The sequence below is a fragment of the Camellia sinensis genome, chromosome 14 (genome assembly GCF_055761805.1).
Source record: "Camellia sinensis isolate YWXY chromosome 14, ASM5576180v1, whole genome shotgun sequence".
Classification (NCBI taxonomy): Eukaryota; Viridiplantae; Streptophyta; class Magnoliopsida; order Ericales; family Theaceae; genus Camellia; species Camellia sinensis.
Window position 1 is genome coordinate 19809574 of NC_138974.1, and position 16359 is coordinate 19825932.

At 38.0% G+C, this 16359-nt stretch overlaps 1 protein-coding gene across 1 annotated transcript in view; it reads left to right on the plus strand.

Moving 5' to 3' along the window:
- LOC114257572 (hydroxymethylglutaryl-CoA lyase, mitochondrial) overlaps positions 1 to 14043 on the plus strand; it is a 28229-nt gene extending 14186 nt beyond the window's left edge. Inside the window, exons 3-9 of the mRNA XM_028197353.2 lie at positions 399 to 594; positions 1007 to 1189; positions 4245 to 4325; positions 4418 to 4581; positions 5660 to 5796; positions 13223 to 13338; positions 13443 to 14043. Coding sequence (XP_028053154.1) covers positions 399 to 594; positions 1007 to 1189; positions 4245 to 4325; positions 4418 to 4581; positions 5660 to 5796; positions 13223 to 13338; positions 13443 to 13694 — 1129 coding nt within the window. The 3' untranslated portion in view covers positions 13695 to 14043. The remainder of the gene's footprint in view (positions 1 to 398; positions 595 to 1006; positions 1190 to 4244; positions 4326 to 4417; positions 4582 to 5659; positions 5797 to 13222; positions 13339 to 13442) is intronic.
- Positions 14044 to 16359: the final 2316 nt, after the last annotated feature.

Here is a 16359-nt window from a genome sequence, read left to right on the forward strand (position 1 = left end):
TCAAGCCTAGGGCTTAACTTGTAAATGAGTTAGTACTCATCCTTTTTGTGTTCAAGTGTTAGCTTGGAAAGATGTAAGCCCTTAGGGCATTTATTTTGATGTTGCAGGATATTACATGTGATGTCTTTCAATAAGAATACTCTGATGAATAACTCAAATGATTCGTTTTCTTTTATAAATGCATGTTAATGTTATGGTCAATATGGGTTTATTTTGAGGGCGTCATCTCTCTCTCTTTTATTTATTTATAATTAAAATGATTATTATCATCAGGTAAACCACTTACATCGTCAATACACTATTAATCATTATCAAATGAGCATAGCGTGCAAACATATTTCATCCATCATGTTACAATTTTGTGAAATACACTCAAATGCACGCTTGTTCAAATGCAGTGAAGACTTTGAAGAGTATGCAAGAGAATCATTCGCATGGAGAAGACGAAAGAGTTGTGACATATCCAATCGAAGGACTTCAAGCCTAGGCAGGAATCATGTGGTGTATGGAACTCTGTGTGATTCACGGTATTTTCCTGACCATCCGTATAGCTCCTACTGCAGTGACAATGGCATGAGGGACATAACAAACAAGGTATATCTCAAAGAAATGAAACTTCTTGTTTGATCTATTCCTTCAAACTAAGTCGGTTTCAACTTGTTAATCACATTATTACGCTTTTTGATGTGTCATTTTTTTTTTTTCATCTGCAAAATGTCCCAACCATCCTTAATTCCCCACCCCTTCCAAACAACCATGCCCATACTGGGCTTGAACTCCCAACCTTCCCTATGGAAGTGTTGGGGTGATGCCAGTAGGGCACAACTCAACGTGCCCTTTCATCGTGCAAAATGCTGATCAACAAGTTATCTAGTGCAATATATCCATTACTAAAATTGTCTTTGGTGTTCTACAATTTGTTGGCTTCAAATTTTTTATTATTGATTGTCCTTTCTTTGATATTGGGATTGCTTGCTCTAACCTTTCAATTGAAATTTGGATTCAGCAATTTTTTAAAGGTATACCAAAGTATGTGAAGATAGTCGAAGTTGGTCCAAGGGATGGGTTACAAAATGAGAAGAATGTTGTACCTACGTCTGTGAAGGTAGAACTGATACGTAGGCTAGTTTCTTCTGGATTGTCAGTTGTTGAGGCCACAAGTTTTGTCTCGCCAAAATGGGTACCTCAAGTAAGTTTGATAATGTTTTTTTTCCCCTTGAAAATGCACTGCTTTCATTTTTTGTCCCCTGACTTCATGCCATACTTACTATGTGGGTGAACCATAGATTTGATGTGGTTGGGAAGCTTTTACATATACATCTTTGTACTCAAATGATAAATTTAGTTGGTGTTTACTAGCTAAATGATTAAACAATGGCATTTCTATATCTTCAACTTGATTTAGATTATAAAAACAAATTCCGCATATGGATGATGAGACAACTGAAACAAAACTGTGGCACTAATCAGTTTCTTCTATCTTTGTTTCTTGTGACAAGGTAAAAACTTGGATTTGTTTGCGCACCAGTCCAATTGAGTTAATTTAGTTCTTCTTACCGTTTTCTTAATTAAGATTGTTGTTCTGCTTAGTAAAGGAAAAAGAGCTGGGCTACTAGTTCTATTCCTTTTTTTAATTTTTTTTTTTTAAATCTTTTTTGGGTATGCTTGCAGTGAAATTGACTAGCAACTCTTATTTCAATTTTGAGGTATCTAATTGAGTTCTATCACTGAAATTTTGTTTCCATTTTACACTCAAACCCTTAGCTTTAGTTGTTTCTAAGAAGAGAATGTCTTGTGCCGCTCAAGGTTTTAGGCAAGAGGGAGTGAGGTGACTTCCAATTGACTATCACGAGAAACAGTTGTGATTAGAAATTTGTGTCAAGCGCCAAGCTAACATCAGACAGCATGCAATTGAGATCTCAAAAAACATTTTCAAGGTATAAATTATATCAGCAGCGAGTTTCTTTCAGCAGGTTTATGCAATCAACACCCAACTAGGGTTTCTGCAATTTATGACACAATAAAAGATGCTCTTGGAATATTCAGGAAGAAATAAATTTTAGGGCCTTAATATTTTTGACTTCACTACCTAATCATTTAATGTAACTTATTTTGAGGGGGAAAAAATGTGGTTTCCCGTAGTGGAATACTTTCCTAGCTTGTATTCTTCTGGGTTACTCGTGCAGTTGAAGAAAGATCGGAACTGAAAACTTAACTCTTGTATAGTCAAAATTAAAAATTAATTATCTTTTATGTCTGCGACTTTACTTCAAACAGATAAGATCAATACAAAAGCTATCCCATAAGCCATGCTTCCAATGAAAGTATCTTAAGGGAAAGAATTGTATAGCTATCTTTCAGAATAATTGTCTATTAATTTTTGGATCTCAAATGCAGATGTTGGATTGTGAAGGTAGTACCACATATGTGGTAACTTTTGCTTGAAGTTGATGCAAGGTGGTCATGTGGCCTGCCCAACCCAGCCCGATATTTCTAGGGCTTGGGAAAAATATTTAGCCCATAGGGCCGGGTTGGGTTGAGATTTGTAGCCCATTTAATTTTTGGTCTGGCTTAGGATTAGGAGCTCCCTGCCCATCCCATTTATAAAATATTAATATTAATTTTATATTATTTTGTTACAAAATAAACTAAAAAAATAATAAATGATAAGAAAAATATATATTTTTCTTTTTAGGGCTTAAATTAAACCGTTTGTTAAAAGGCCATATTTATTTTACAATTGAATTTTGTTAATGTTCCAAACTAAAATAATTATTAAAAATATCTAAAAAATTTAATAGCCCTTCAAGACAAAATAAAAATAAAAATTAATAGTCCATATCTATTGGGTTAAGTGGGTGGGCTTGGGATTTAAAATTTTTTTAGGATTGATCTTGGGATGGCTAGGTTAGGCCCAATGTTGAGTTGGTCTGGGTTTGGGATGACATATATGCGCTTACTATATAGTGCAAGCCTGGCTCAAACTTGGCTCGGCTCCAATGATAATACAGGTTGCCTTAAGGAAAGCGGTGGCCATAGATTTTAGGGAAGATTTATGAAAGTCAAGAAAAGAGGAAAGAAGGATAACAAAGATTCTTACCTAGAAACTACTAGGATTTGTGTTGGTTATTCCAATTAAGAAAGATAAACACATATTCATTTACAACCTTACGTTTTGCTTGTAAGACGCATAGCCTAGCCCCCAGCTGGAAATATTGTCTGCTATGCCTAACCCAATAGCCGATATCATGGGTTTGTCCCCTTGGGTTCCAAATCGAAAACACGCCTCCAAGATAGAAGTGTCTTATGCTGTCTTATAAGGCCATTTGGACATCATCCTCATCCAATGTGAATGCCTACATCCCCATCTCAACGTAGGTATGACCGTGGCTTTGATACCTTGTAAGACGTGCGGCCCAACCTTGACCTGGAAGTATTTTTTCATTATGGCCCAGTCCAACAACCGGCCTCACAGATTTGTCCCTTTGGCTCCAAGCCTAAATGACCCCTCCAAGATAGAAGTGTTTTGCCCTATCTTATGAGTCCATTTTGGATACTGTTTGCATCCGATGTAGGATGCTAACATAGCCTAATGGGGTTAATTGAGAGTGAAATACTTAAGAATGAAATAACGTATTTGGTGGCAATGAGGTGGCCAGCAGTTGACAATTAGTAGTCTATTAAGTTAAGGCTTAGAAAACTAAAGTCACTTTAACACCTGGTCTGATGGACAGTACTTTCTTTGTTTCTTGTGCTGTGTGTATCAAAGATGAGTGGCAGGTCTGGGGGGCCCAAATTAAAATCTTTGCTTCCCCTCTGGTGGAAGAGTAAACTTCTGATGGACAATGCTTTCCAGTGAGGAGGTAAGGAAGAACATACTTCATGTGCCTTTTCTGGTCATAAGTGTTGGATTCGAGATGAATATACAGAATGTGAGAAAAGGGGTATGTTTGTTAAAGTCATTTCCACTAGTAATAGACTTCATAATTTCATTTGCTGTATTTTGTGTAAGGTGGAATATCAATTGACTGGCCAGAGGTTTTGCCACTCTTTCATCCTTATCCCGTCTTCCCATTTCTTTGATGTTGCATGTTTGTATGCAGTGTAAAGGGGTTGATTTTGTGTGTCTTCCTTGATTTTAAAATTGAACCTTGCATTTTTTTTCCCCATTTAGCTGAAAAGTAACATGCTTTTAATTGTTATCTCTTTGTTTTTTTTCTTCTTTTTCTTTTTTGTTTTAATAGCTTGCGGATGCGAAGGATGTAATGGAAGCAGTTAGAAATGTGGAGGGTGCAAGATTGCCTGTTTTGACACCTAATTTAAAAGTGGGTGACATTGTTTGGGAAAAACATGAGTTCAAATAGTGTCATAATTATGTGAAGGGAGTTTTCTAATTTGTTGTGCAAATCACTGCCAGGGTTTTGAAGCAGCTGTTGCAGCTGGGGCAAAGGAAGTAGCTATCTTTGCATCAGCTTCTGAATCGTTTTCAAAGTCGAACATTAATTGTAGCATTGAGGAGAGTCTTGCTCGTTATCGCGCAGTTGCTCAGGCTGCTAAAAAGCTATCAATTCCTGTTCGGGGGTATGTATTTGTTTTCTTTTTTGTTGAAACTCTTAAACCAAATAGTAAGTCATATTCTCTTATGTTTCACTGCTAAGTCTTATTTGAGTTGTGTGCAAAGCATCGTCAATAAAAAAAACCTACATAACTTGAATCATACTAGTTTACAAATTTGCAGTCTTGCAATGGATGGGTTTATTGCAAAATTGTAGTTGCTAGTTTCTGTCAGCTAAGCTACATGACTGCTATCTAGTGCTTGGATTTTACATTGTCTTCTTGGACATATTATCTGTATTTCACTGATTGTTAAGGAACTTAATAACCCCTTTTTTTTTTTCCATTAGGTCTTTGGTTTTCAATTACATCAGTTCTGCGCTCTAAAGTTTTAGCTATGTCAGTCAAATGGTCAGTGTTTTGTTTTGCCTTTAATTGACACTCACCATTGGTACAAGCCTTTTCTTTCAGTACTCTTGTGCATGGTTCTATTCTATCATCACAAACACACATTAATGTGTTCTATTTGGGCATTGTTTTTTACTGGTTCTGTCACAAGTAATATGTTCCTGCAAGTGTCTTTATCTTCTTCGTGATCGTTTTGCTGAATTTTTAGTTAAGTCTTTTATCAGTTTTACAATCTCGTACAATTTTCTGAACTCTTTGTATTTATTTATTTTAATTTTATTGTTAAGGGCTGTAACCGTATTTCTGTATTCCACGTGCTTAAGCAGATTTAACTACTGGATGATAATGGTTTACTTGCTTATTAACAATTTTCTGAGATAATGATTCCAGGGGCAACACTTTTGTTTATATTTTATGATTAAATGTTTCTTCAGTTACCAACAAAGTTAAGATACAACTTCTTTGTCATTGCTAACTGAGTTGGAAATTAGGTTATAAACTCTATAGATAGTCATTTGTTGAATCAAGTCAGATTTTTCATGCCAGTTACCATTCTGTTTTTGAATTTCAGAAAACAGATTTAAGTCATTTTTTCTTTAGTTGTATTCACATCTGAATACTCCACTAAAAGAAAAGCTATGTTTTGAATAATTGTAGCTGTCACTAAGACAAAAAATTGGTCTCAAATTTTAAATAGGTATGTCTCATGCGTGGTTGGGTGCCCAGTGGAAGGAGCTATTTCTCCTTCAAAAGTGGCACACGTGGCAAAAGAACTTCACGATATGGGCTGCTTTGAAATCTCCCTTGGTGATACCATAGGAGTTGGAACACCTGGTAATGTTATATAATTAATTCATATTTTATTAATTTGACCACATGATTTGTCTGGACTGCATGACACATTTATAATTAGTCTATATCTGCCTCTGGAGTTTGTTTCCATTCAACAAACAAATAATGTAATCCTCTTGTGAACTGTTTTGAAGTGGTGATTCAGATGCATCACTTTTATCTGTTTTTATGAAAAGTAAATTTGTGTATATGTTTAGATACTATTTGCCTCCAAATAACCATGGCTTCATACTCTTCTGATGTTTTTAAATTTCTATGATCTTTCCTTCTACCAATAATATAGTTTGCATGTGACAACATATGTATTTCTTTTCTTTGTAATTGAGTATCATGAATTTCCACACTTGTAAACACAAAGTAATCCCTAGGTAGATACTTCTCAGGATCTGTGGTCATCACAACAAATCTGTGGCTGATCACATTTCGATTCCAAACCACCTAATCGCTATATTGCTTTGATAGGCTCACTTAGTTACTACAAATAGCTCGTATGTTACCTTGGAACATCTTTGTTATTGATATCGTGTGTATTTGGATCACTCTCGCTACATGGCAATGAGTCAAAGCACAGGGAGCCCCTAGCTGTGGTCCAGAGCACTACTCGGCCAAGCTGAGGTACTCTTGCTCGACTAAGCCCACTCAACAACATCATGGCTCAGTACTCCCATGTCTTGGCCAGATGAGTCTTCCAAGTCATGACCTGCCATGCCTCTTTCCCATTTGGAATGGTTGCTCAGATACCTTTGCTCGGTCACGCTTACTCGGTGGTAGCATGACCCTCATGTTGGGTCATGACTCCCTAATGCCTTCTACATCCTTTTAGTTTGGAATTCGCACTAACGATTACCATGTTACCTTAGGTTGGGAGCAAGGCCTAGGCATTCATCGTTTGTGATTGCTGGAACCCAAAGGTAGGCGTGATACCTCTATTTTGTTGAAAAAAGGAAGTTGGCCACGTGTACCAGTGAGATGGCAACGGTTTATAACCTTATATTAGGGGTTCATCCATGCAACATTGATCACGACCTTCATCTTTTTGGCCCCCTTACTCCATCAATAGGTCTCTCTGCATTGCCATTCTCTCTCTCTCTCTCTCTCTCTCTCTCTCTCTCAGGCCACCTTGATTTTCTCCTCCAATGACTCCTTGGCCATTGAAGTGCCCACCATCTTCCACGAAGGCTAAAACCGACCACGTCACCAGTCACTACCCACAGAATTTTAATAAACCGCTCACCTTCAAATTTTTCAACTACCCGATAACTTTGAGTTTTGCCACCCTAGATATCATCTTGGATTGCTTTACCTTTGAGGCCAAGGAAATGTTCTATGCTGCTAAGCAGTCATATATTTTCCATTGCTTACAATGATCTTTCAGTGATAATCTTAGGATTATCAATATATTGTTTCAACTTATTTGCCTTTTAATTTAATTGACAGACATATATACACATATGGCCAAGGTGTACATAAAAGTATCTCTGTCATCCATTACTAGTAATTTGAGTAAATTATAATGTTTATAATTTTTTGGTTCATCGAGCTCAAATTAAGAAAACATTATCCTACTTAACTGCCTCTTTTGGCAGCTAGTGTCCTTTGTCACCGTTTAGTTTTATCTACATGCAAATATATATATATATTTTTTTGTTTTGTTTAAGTATTGGTTTTCATGTCTTTCTTCACAACATTGATCCATGCCTTCTTTGGCATTCTTTGTTGCATTCCAAATTTTGTGATCTTTGGGCTTCTCATCATCGACCTTCTTAGTGATGTAGGATGGCTGGAAAAAGAGAACAAAACTAAGAGCTCATTTGGTAACTTGGCCTTTTTAGTGGCTTTTTGGCTTTTTTATGAGATATAAAAAGTTAGTGTGTTTGGGATAGTTTTTTGGTTGAATAGATGGTTGTATGCGAAAAAGTGATTGATTAATGTGTAAAAATGTGACATTTTGGCTTTCTTTGTGACTTTTTGGCTATCTTAGCCAAAAAGCTTTATCTCAACCCCCCCAAAAGAAACGAAAAACTACACCCAAAGAAAATAAAAATAAACCTAAATTTCAATACTCAATATCTCAATTTCATAATCAAACCTAAATAATTTTGTACATAATGGCCTATTTATAGGCAACTAAAGAAGACCCTAATTTAAAAGTTTCCAAAATAAAACAAGACAATAATTAATTTCTATACTAAAATCTAAACGACATTCTAATATTGTGGTGCGGGGGTGAAATCCGCAAGGTGTGTGATGGAGCTCTGAAACTGGTCTAGGTGGTCCGGACAAGAATTTCCTACAAAAAGGAACACCAATTAGTGTGTTTGGTTTGAGTGTTTTGGATTAAGTTATTTGAAAACTGAGTTTTTGGGTTTTTGGGTTTTCGTGTTTTTTTGTTTTTAGTGAATGTTTTTAAAATTTTAAACATTTTTTTTTTACTTTTTTAGATACACCTTACTTAGATGTATCTAAAAAGTAAAAAATTTGTGAAAAAATATTTTAAAAAAATAATAAATACATAAAAATACAAAAAATGTACTGAATTCTTTTTTTTTTTTTTTTTGTATTTTTGGTATTTAGTGAATTTTTAAAAGGTTTTTTTCACAATTTTTTTACTTTTTAGGTATATTTATGTTAGGTTTGTCTAAAAAGTAAAAAAAAAAAACTGTTTAAAATATTAAAAAAATTCAGTAAAAACAAAAAAATACGGAAAACAATAAAGTAAAATTTTTTGAAAAGTGTTTTTGGAAAAATGGAACCAAGCAAAGTACCTGGCCGGGCATCTGGCTAAAAAAGCCCCTCCGATGCTCAAGTTGGGAAATTGGTAGAGAGGAAGTATGGAAGCAAGAGCTGGGGTTTGTTCAATACCTTGTAGCTGGTCTAAGGTCTCTGCTTTATAGGCTTGTCTCTCTCTCTCTCTCTCTCTCTCTCTCTCCATGATGTCCGCCTGAGTATCTGCCATGTGCGCCTCCCATTGAGAGACTGGCTCTTCTACTTTGATCATGGTGAGGATGATGCGCGATAAACCCAATTCCCAGCTCCTTTGACTTTTCTCTAATGACCCCTGGCATGACCTGGTCACTTCTAGTCCACATTAGAACCAGTGTAGAGCGTCGCGCAGCCTCATCTAGCTCGGGATGGCCAACGTTGGCCAGGGGCTGCTCAGTCGGGCTCTCATCAAGCCGACCAAACCTTGCATAGTTGGGAACAATGTACATGCTCAGTCATACTTGGGCTGCTTGGCCCAATTTGGTCGTTTGGTGTTGGCCCTATCATCTAGGACCCATAAGCATTCAGCCCTGTTCGGCTTGAGCCCTTTCAATTGTAATAATTCCTAAAATTCTAAATTTTCGAAAAGTTTTCAAATCTTCCTCAAGCAGTGCCTTTTTTGTCTTTGTCATGGACATTATCACCGTGTTTGTAAATGGGAATGCATAAGATATGTTATGCTTCAAATGCAAGTTAAGCTTCGAAGCTTTTAGTTTACTTATAATTATTATGGAGATATCCTTGTCTTAAAATAACTTTGATATATCAATATTTATTGGGCTTTGGCTCACCACTCTTCCCTATATATATAGGTGATGATGGTTGCTTCAAGGCTTTAAGATTCAAGCTTTGTGAATATGTGAATATGATGTAAAGACTTGTGTGCTCTTGCCTTAGCATTGTGAAGTTTGTGTTGTATTTCCTTTTCATTTAAGATTGCACTAATGTAAAAAGAACCTAGGTTGGCTTTGTAATAAGAAATATTTTTGTTTTATTTCATTAAATTACGCACTTACTCTGAATGGATGATGGTGGGATAAACAGATTCAAGAATTGTGTGCTTCTGTTATAAAAACAGATTATATCCTAAAAACTTACAGGAGTACTTCATATTTATTTAGTAACGCCTTTGGTAGTCCATGACTGCTAGCCCGTCACGACTTTATCTTAGTGTGGGTGGGATAGGATTGTGACATAATCTCTCTTTTTTCTTTTTCTTTTTTTATTTTTTATTTTTTATTTTTTATTTTTTTAAAACACTTGTTAAGTTGATATCATGTCACTTCAAGTTTCGCCGTCTACTTAATGGGCAACAACTCTCTCCTTCAGTTCTACATCTCTTAGTACATAACTCTGTGGGAAGTGAGGAATGAGCTGGTTGAGACTCTGTGAAAGCGGCAGACCAACAGAAGAGGAAGAGAAGAGAGCCAAGGACAACCTTAGTGGAGAGAGAGGATGGTACTGGAGAGCTGGTGGTCCAGAGAGCAAGATCGTTGTGCCATAGCCTACATGGAGGTCCCCATATATAGGGTGGTGAGCCAGGGGGAGGCAATTTAAGTACATGTGGTGTGATCCCCTTGGCTAGGAAAAATGGAGGAAAACATGGCCAACATTGTAACCTCTATTGTTGGCCTCAAGGGGTGTCTCATATGTGGACAGGAAGTGTAGGTATGACACATCTATTTCTGGGCATGCTAGAGCGGTTTAGAGGTTGGTATGATACAATCATTGAGACCTCAGTTCTTGGTTAGAGCCCCCCTCTCTCTAAGACTACTTTGAACTCGCCTCATCTCCTAAGGGGAACTGGGCGAGCATCTGAACAAACCTTTGGGTCTAATTTTCAATCCACAAGTCCTCTAGTGGTCCCAAGCACGGTACTTGGACCCTACTCCTAGCCCAAATAATCGTGGTTGGAGCATCTGTTCTTTTAGATTGGAGATCTCACTTGGTGGGCTTACTGATGAGCCAAGTGATAGAGATAGAGCAAGTTAGTGGCAAGTGTGGGGGAATCTGACTCGCTCAATGCGGCTACTTAGTTACACGAAGCGGGATCGGGAGCGTGGATATTTCAAGAATCGTTGGTTGGGAGTGTTTCTATATATTTTATATAATATATAAAAATATATTGTAAGATTATATTTTTTATGGAACTATATGTGTTATAAATAAATAAAAAGTATAAAAAATCATATGTTAAAATATTCTAATCATATACTTTTATTAGAATTTTTTTCATTTATTCTAAAATATCTTTATTACTTTTTAATCTATTTATTTTAAAATATTTTTGTTAAAAATTATTTGTTTTATGTTATTTTCTTACAAAAATAACATAATAACGTTAATTCAATAAATATAATATATAAATAAATGCACATAAATTTATAAAAGCAATATATAATATATAAATTAAAATAGATATATATATATAATTTATAAAGGTTATATATAATCTATAAATAAAAACATATATATACATATATATGTATAATTTATAAAAACATAAATAAAAATATCTATATACATACATATTTCATATATATCTTTATATTTATATAATCTGAGAAGAGAAGTAAGATTGAAGAGAGAGAGAGAGAGAGAGAGATAGGAGAGTCGTAATGCCTGGCGAAGAGGGAGAGAGAAGTTGTGAACCACTTGCAGAGAGAGAGAGACGTTGCGAAGACCAGCGAAGAGGAGAGAGAAGTCGCGGTGGCCTATGTGCGACTTGCGAAGACCAGCGAAGAGGAAGGGAGAAGTCTGCAATGGCTTGTGAAGGTCTTGCGATGGCCCGCGATGGAGCTCGTATTGAGAAGAAGACAGATTCGTGATTAAATTCGCGTCTCTCTCGCATCAAACTCATGATTCTTCTACGAATATGAGTTAGAAGTGCAAAATCGCTCTTCTGAGGAAGAATCGTGAGCAACTCGAATGATTCCTTCTACTAAGGAGCTATTGAGGGAAACGACCCTAGTGCGGGTGAACCTGGCAAGGTGTCACGGGTTGCCTTGCAAGGCTAACTCCGTGACGTTTCGCTCGCGGTGGTGTGGCCATTTGAGTTCTCAACAGTGGCCATTGGAAGTGCCCCAACGTGGCCTAACATTGGCCCCAAGTAGCCCAAGGCATGTATGCCACCAATAGCCAACAAAAGACAAAGCCACAGCCCATATAAGTCATTATGACTCCTCAGACATGTATGATGTTTCCTCCTGCCAGATGAAGAAGGGCTTAACAAGCTACTATAAAGGGGTATGGTGTGCTACCTACCAACCTCCCCGCCCAAACTGGGTTTGAAATGAGCAACCTTGGGGCAACTCAAGGGCGGGCTGTAGGCATCCAGAGTGGTGTCTAGAGTCTCCATGTGGGTTTGGGAGCCCCGTGGACGGTGCGAAGATGTAGGCACTGCGCGTCTCTCCCGGGTGAGAGGTCCTCTACGTTGTTTCCACTATGCCACGCAATCTGGTATCTTTGGGACTCGTTTTGGACCGAATGGGCTATCGAGGCACCACTAAAGGCCTCGTGTGCCAACTCTAGTGCTTGGTTTGGGTTCGACCTTGCACGAGGGGATCCCGTGGCTTAAGCTAAGCGGTTGGAAGGCGACACCGCATATGTGTGCTATCGAACGAAGGCATCAAGCTACGCAATGACTACGTCCATTGAGGGACTACATTATGCTGTGAGCAAGCTACGGATTGAGACGTCGCCTTACTCATGCTACACGTTGGTGCAACGCTAAGGTGCGCAATGGCCTTAGGCGGAATCTAGCACACGTGTGGGCACGAGGACTACGCCGTGGGCACGAGATTGGCCCTCGGTGGCTTGTGGGCTTCGCATGACCAAGCGACCATCCAATATGCATCTATTGAGGCATGCTAGACCCTACGACACTTCGGGATGCTATTAAAGACCCAACAAGCAATGTTGGCTTGTCAACTAAGTTGAGGACCTTTGCTAGCACATTGTTGTGTAGCTAGGCACCTTGATGACATAAACCTAAGTTGGGCGAGCACCTTGCTTGAAGTAAGCTTGGCGCTATGAAGCGACTTATGCCGTGCTTGGTGCACTTGAGGCATCAGGCCTACTTGTGGCATCCGGGTGAAGACGGAGCTTCCTTGTGAAGTTGTTTTGCTTGACCAAGCATTGGGACCTAATGTTCAAACGGGTGAGATAATCAACACTCGATTTGTCAACGAGCTATGGCGGGCTTAAACTTGGTGGAGTTTGAGCGCCACACGGGCAAAAATTGATCCGCTGCGCCTCTAAAAGAGTCGGCCCGTGACACAAGGCCAAGCATGGTCGAGGAGCTTGACTTGGTGATTGGCCCACTTGTCCACTGGCAGCAGATGCATGTGTGCAAGGCTTGTGGAGGAAGCCATGATGTGGCATGGCCAGGAGGTGCCATGTATGAGGGCTAAGACCCATATACTGTACAACCTCAAGTATGACACATGCTTTTCTTGAATAGTCTTCTTTGTTGTATTGATTCTATGGATGTATTAATAGCTGATTATAGGATTAGGAAAATCAGTAAGAGAGTCACTTTATGCATTGAACAATTTTTTCCATTCTAGTTGGTGTATATCTTAGAATATCAAATTTGTTATGCTTATTTATGTCCTTACCTTGTTTTGATTTTTCTTTGGTGCAGGTAATGTTCTTCCATTGCTTGAAGCTGTAATGGCTGTCGTTCCTGTTGAGAAGCTTGCAGTCCACTTCCATGATACTTATGGCCAGTCCCTTCCCAATATTTTAGTGTCCCTCCAAGTGAGCTACCTTCTCCATGAAATACAAGCGTGCACACATAAGCTATGCACGCCCGCGCAAACACACACATTGAACTAAATTGCCTTTGTGATTTTTGTAAACAGATGGGGATTAGCACAGTCGACTCCTCTATTGCGGGCCTAGGAGGGTGTCCATATGCCAAGGGAGCTTCAGGGAATGTTGCAACAGAGGATGTTGTGTACATGCTTCATGGGCTTGGTGTGAAAACCAATGTTGATATATGGAAGCTCTTACAGGCTGGGGAGTTCATTAGCAAGTATCTGGGCCGCCCATCAGGTTCCAAGACTGCCATTGCCTTGAGCCGAGTTTCAACAACTGATGCCTCTAAGATATAAAAATTGCACTTATATACTCTTATATATCAATTGGACCAATAATCATGGAAAAAGGGAAATATTTAATTCTTGTATGATTATCTGTACGCAGCTTCATATATATAGAAATATAAGAACTGTGACCTGCTGTTCCAGTAATAATAATTGTTGTGGAAACTAAATATTCATTGTGTTTAGATCTCAGTCCTTTTTGAGGGAAAGCTGATACATGAAGTTGAAAAGAAAAATATATTGTATTTAAGTACATAGATTATAGAAGAATATGATGTTGAATTGGGTTGAGTTTAGGTGGACAATCAGTGGAAGAGAAGAATGAAAATGCTATAAAATTGATATGCGTTTTTGCTTTTGTTTTTGTTTTTGTTTTCATTTCAGGGACAGTATTAGCCTAATCTGTTGAATCAAAATTTGAGTGATATTTTGGCAGTTAATAATCTTTGGACCGAAGTTTGGAGCTAGCATATCATTGTCGGAATCTTATTAAAAATTATCTGGTGCTTTTGTTGGTGGGTAATTTCTAACCCACTATTGCTGAAATGGTGTGGCAAAGTATTTGTACTTTTACTAGAATTTCAAACATTGGGGGTTGATTCCATCTTTCTCCCTCCTGTGGTTTGCTGATCTTATGCTCATTCTTTAATTACAATTTTATCTTAAAATACTCTTTATCTTTTCCATCCCAAACATTAGTCCCCAAACCACCACAGCTGCCTGCCTGCCACCACCCTAGACACACTTAGTTGTCAGCCACCCCACCAACCTTCCCCCAACAGTACCAACCCTCCCTCACCCAGTGTTATTAAAGGCATGCCTAGGCGTGCGCCTAGGCCCAGTCCCATCCAGGCCCAAGATAGTGTTCTAGGCCAGGCGACTTCGATAAGGCGCGCTTAGGTCTAAGTCCCATCCAGTCCCAAGGTTTGTGCCTTGTAGTGTTCTAGGCCAAACAGCTGTGATAAGGTGCCTGATTAGCCCAAGACTTGCATCTTGAGGAGTTTTTTTATTGTTGTTTTAATTGGTTTTGATTAAAATCTAACCATTGATTTAATATGGTGCAGCTACAAAAGATTTTTATTCTTATCAAAGATGACAATACATTGGGCATTCAACCCAGATCAATGATAAAAGAAAAATTAGCCCTAATTCATAATCTCCAAAAAACACTACATTTCATTTTGTTTATGTTGAATTCTAAATTATTTACTTATATTAAATTATATGTTTTTTTCTGTACAAGATGCGTCTCATTTCGGTGAAGCTCGCGCCTCGTCTTGCGCATTGAGCCTAGGCTCCAGGAGACCTTGGCGCCTTGGTGCGCCTATCACCTTTAATAACACTGCCTTCACAACAATCCAATAGATCACACACACCATTACCCCAAAATTGTGACCCCACCATCTCTAGTTGCCACTAGGAAAACTATGGTTGAACCTGTGGATTTAGTTCGGTTTTCAACAATCGAATAGTTGGAGTTTGTTCAATTATTGACTGTTGAAGTGAAGTAGTTTAATTTTTGACCTCAAAGAGGGTAGGCGACTTGGGTTTTGTCGGGTGCAACTTGTGGTGTTAAATTTAGAGTTTGGGGTGCAGTAGGGAGACCACAGTAGAGGATGGGGGCCTTCAAGGGAAGGGTGCGGGAGGAAAGGAAAGAGTTGTGGATGGTAGAGTGATGGGGAGAGGAGGTAGGTTGTGGTTACTAGCAGGAATGGTGATAGGTGGTGGCTAGGCGTGTTTAGGATTAGAGTTTGCATGTAGTGGCTAGCTAGGGTTAGGATTTGAAGAAGGTGAAAGTATTTTTGAGATGGTGGGTTATAAAATTTTAAAATCCTTTGTCTGTATAGTAAGAGAATGTGCGCTAAAAATTTTTGGTATGTGAAATAGAAGCTCCCTAAAGCATTTTAAATAGACGTTACACAGTAGGTTGTGCTGTGATGTAGCTTTTGGACATTTTCTTTTTGGGTAAATTAAATTTAAAAAAAAATACAGTAAGTCTCTAGCAATCTGCTGTAAGTCTTGTCAAAATTAAATTTGGCAAGAACTCAAAAAAATTCATTCCTAACCATAAGTTAAAACTATGGTTAAATTTTAGCATAGTCAAAACTTGCATCAAATTTGGCACAAAGTTTGACACTAGCTAAAATTTGGCAAAACTTATTTCTCTTTACATCTCTCGTGATGAGATCCACAATATTTTCATTTGAATTTTAGTGAAGAAAAATAGAAAAATAACATTTTGCACCATTATTGCTAGATTGCCGAATTGTAATATTTTGACAGTAAAACATCTCCAATTAATGCATTGTCAAAGAAGCTGCTAAACTCAAAATATAGCACAATTCTTATTTTGTGGCTCTCCAATGCACTGCCAAACACTATAAGAGCATCTCCCATGCATTGTCAAAGAAGCTGCTAAACTCAAAATATAGCACAATTCTTATTTTGTGGCTCTCCAATGCACTGCCAAACACTATAAGAGCATCTCCAATGCATTGTCAAAGAAGCTCCTAAACTCAAAAATATAGCACACTTCTTATTTTGTGATCTCCAATGTCCTGCCAAACAAGTTATCAAAATTTGACAATGCCAAATCTTGTGCGGAATTTAGCACTAGGTTTGGCTGCTATCATACTTGCCACATCTGCGTCATAAACCAATTTCAACCCCAACA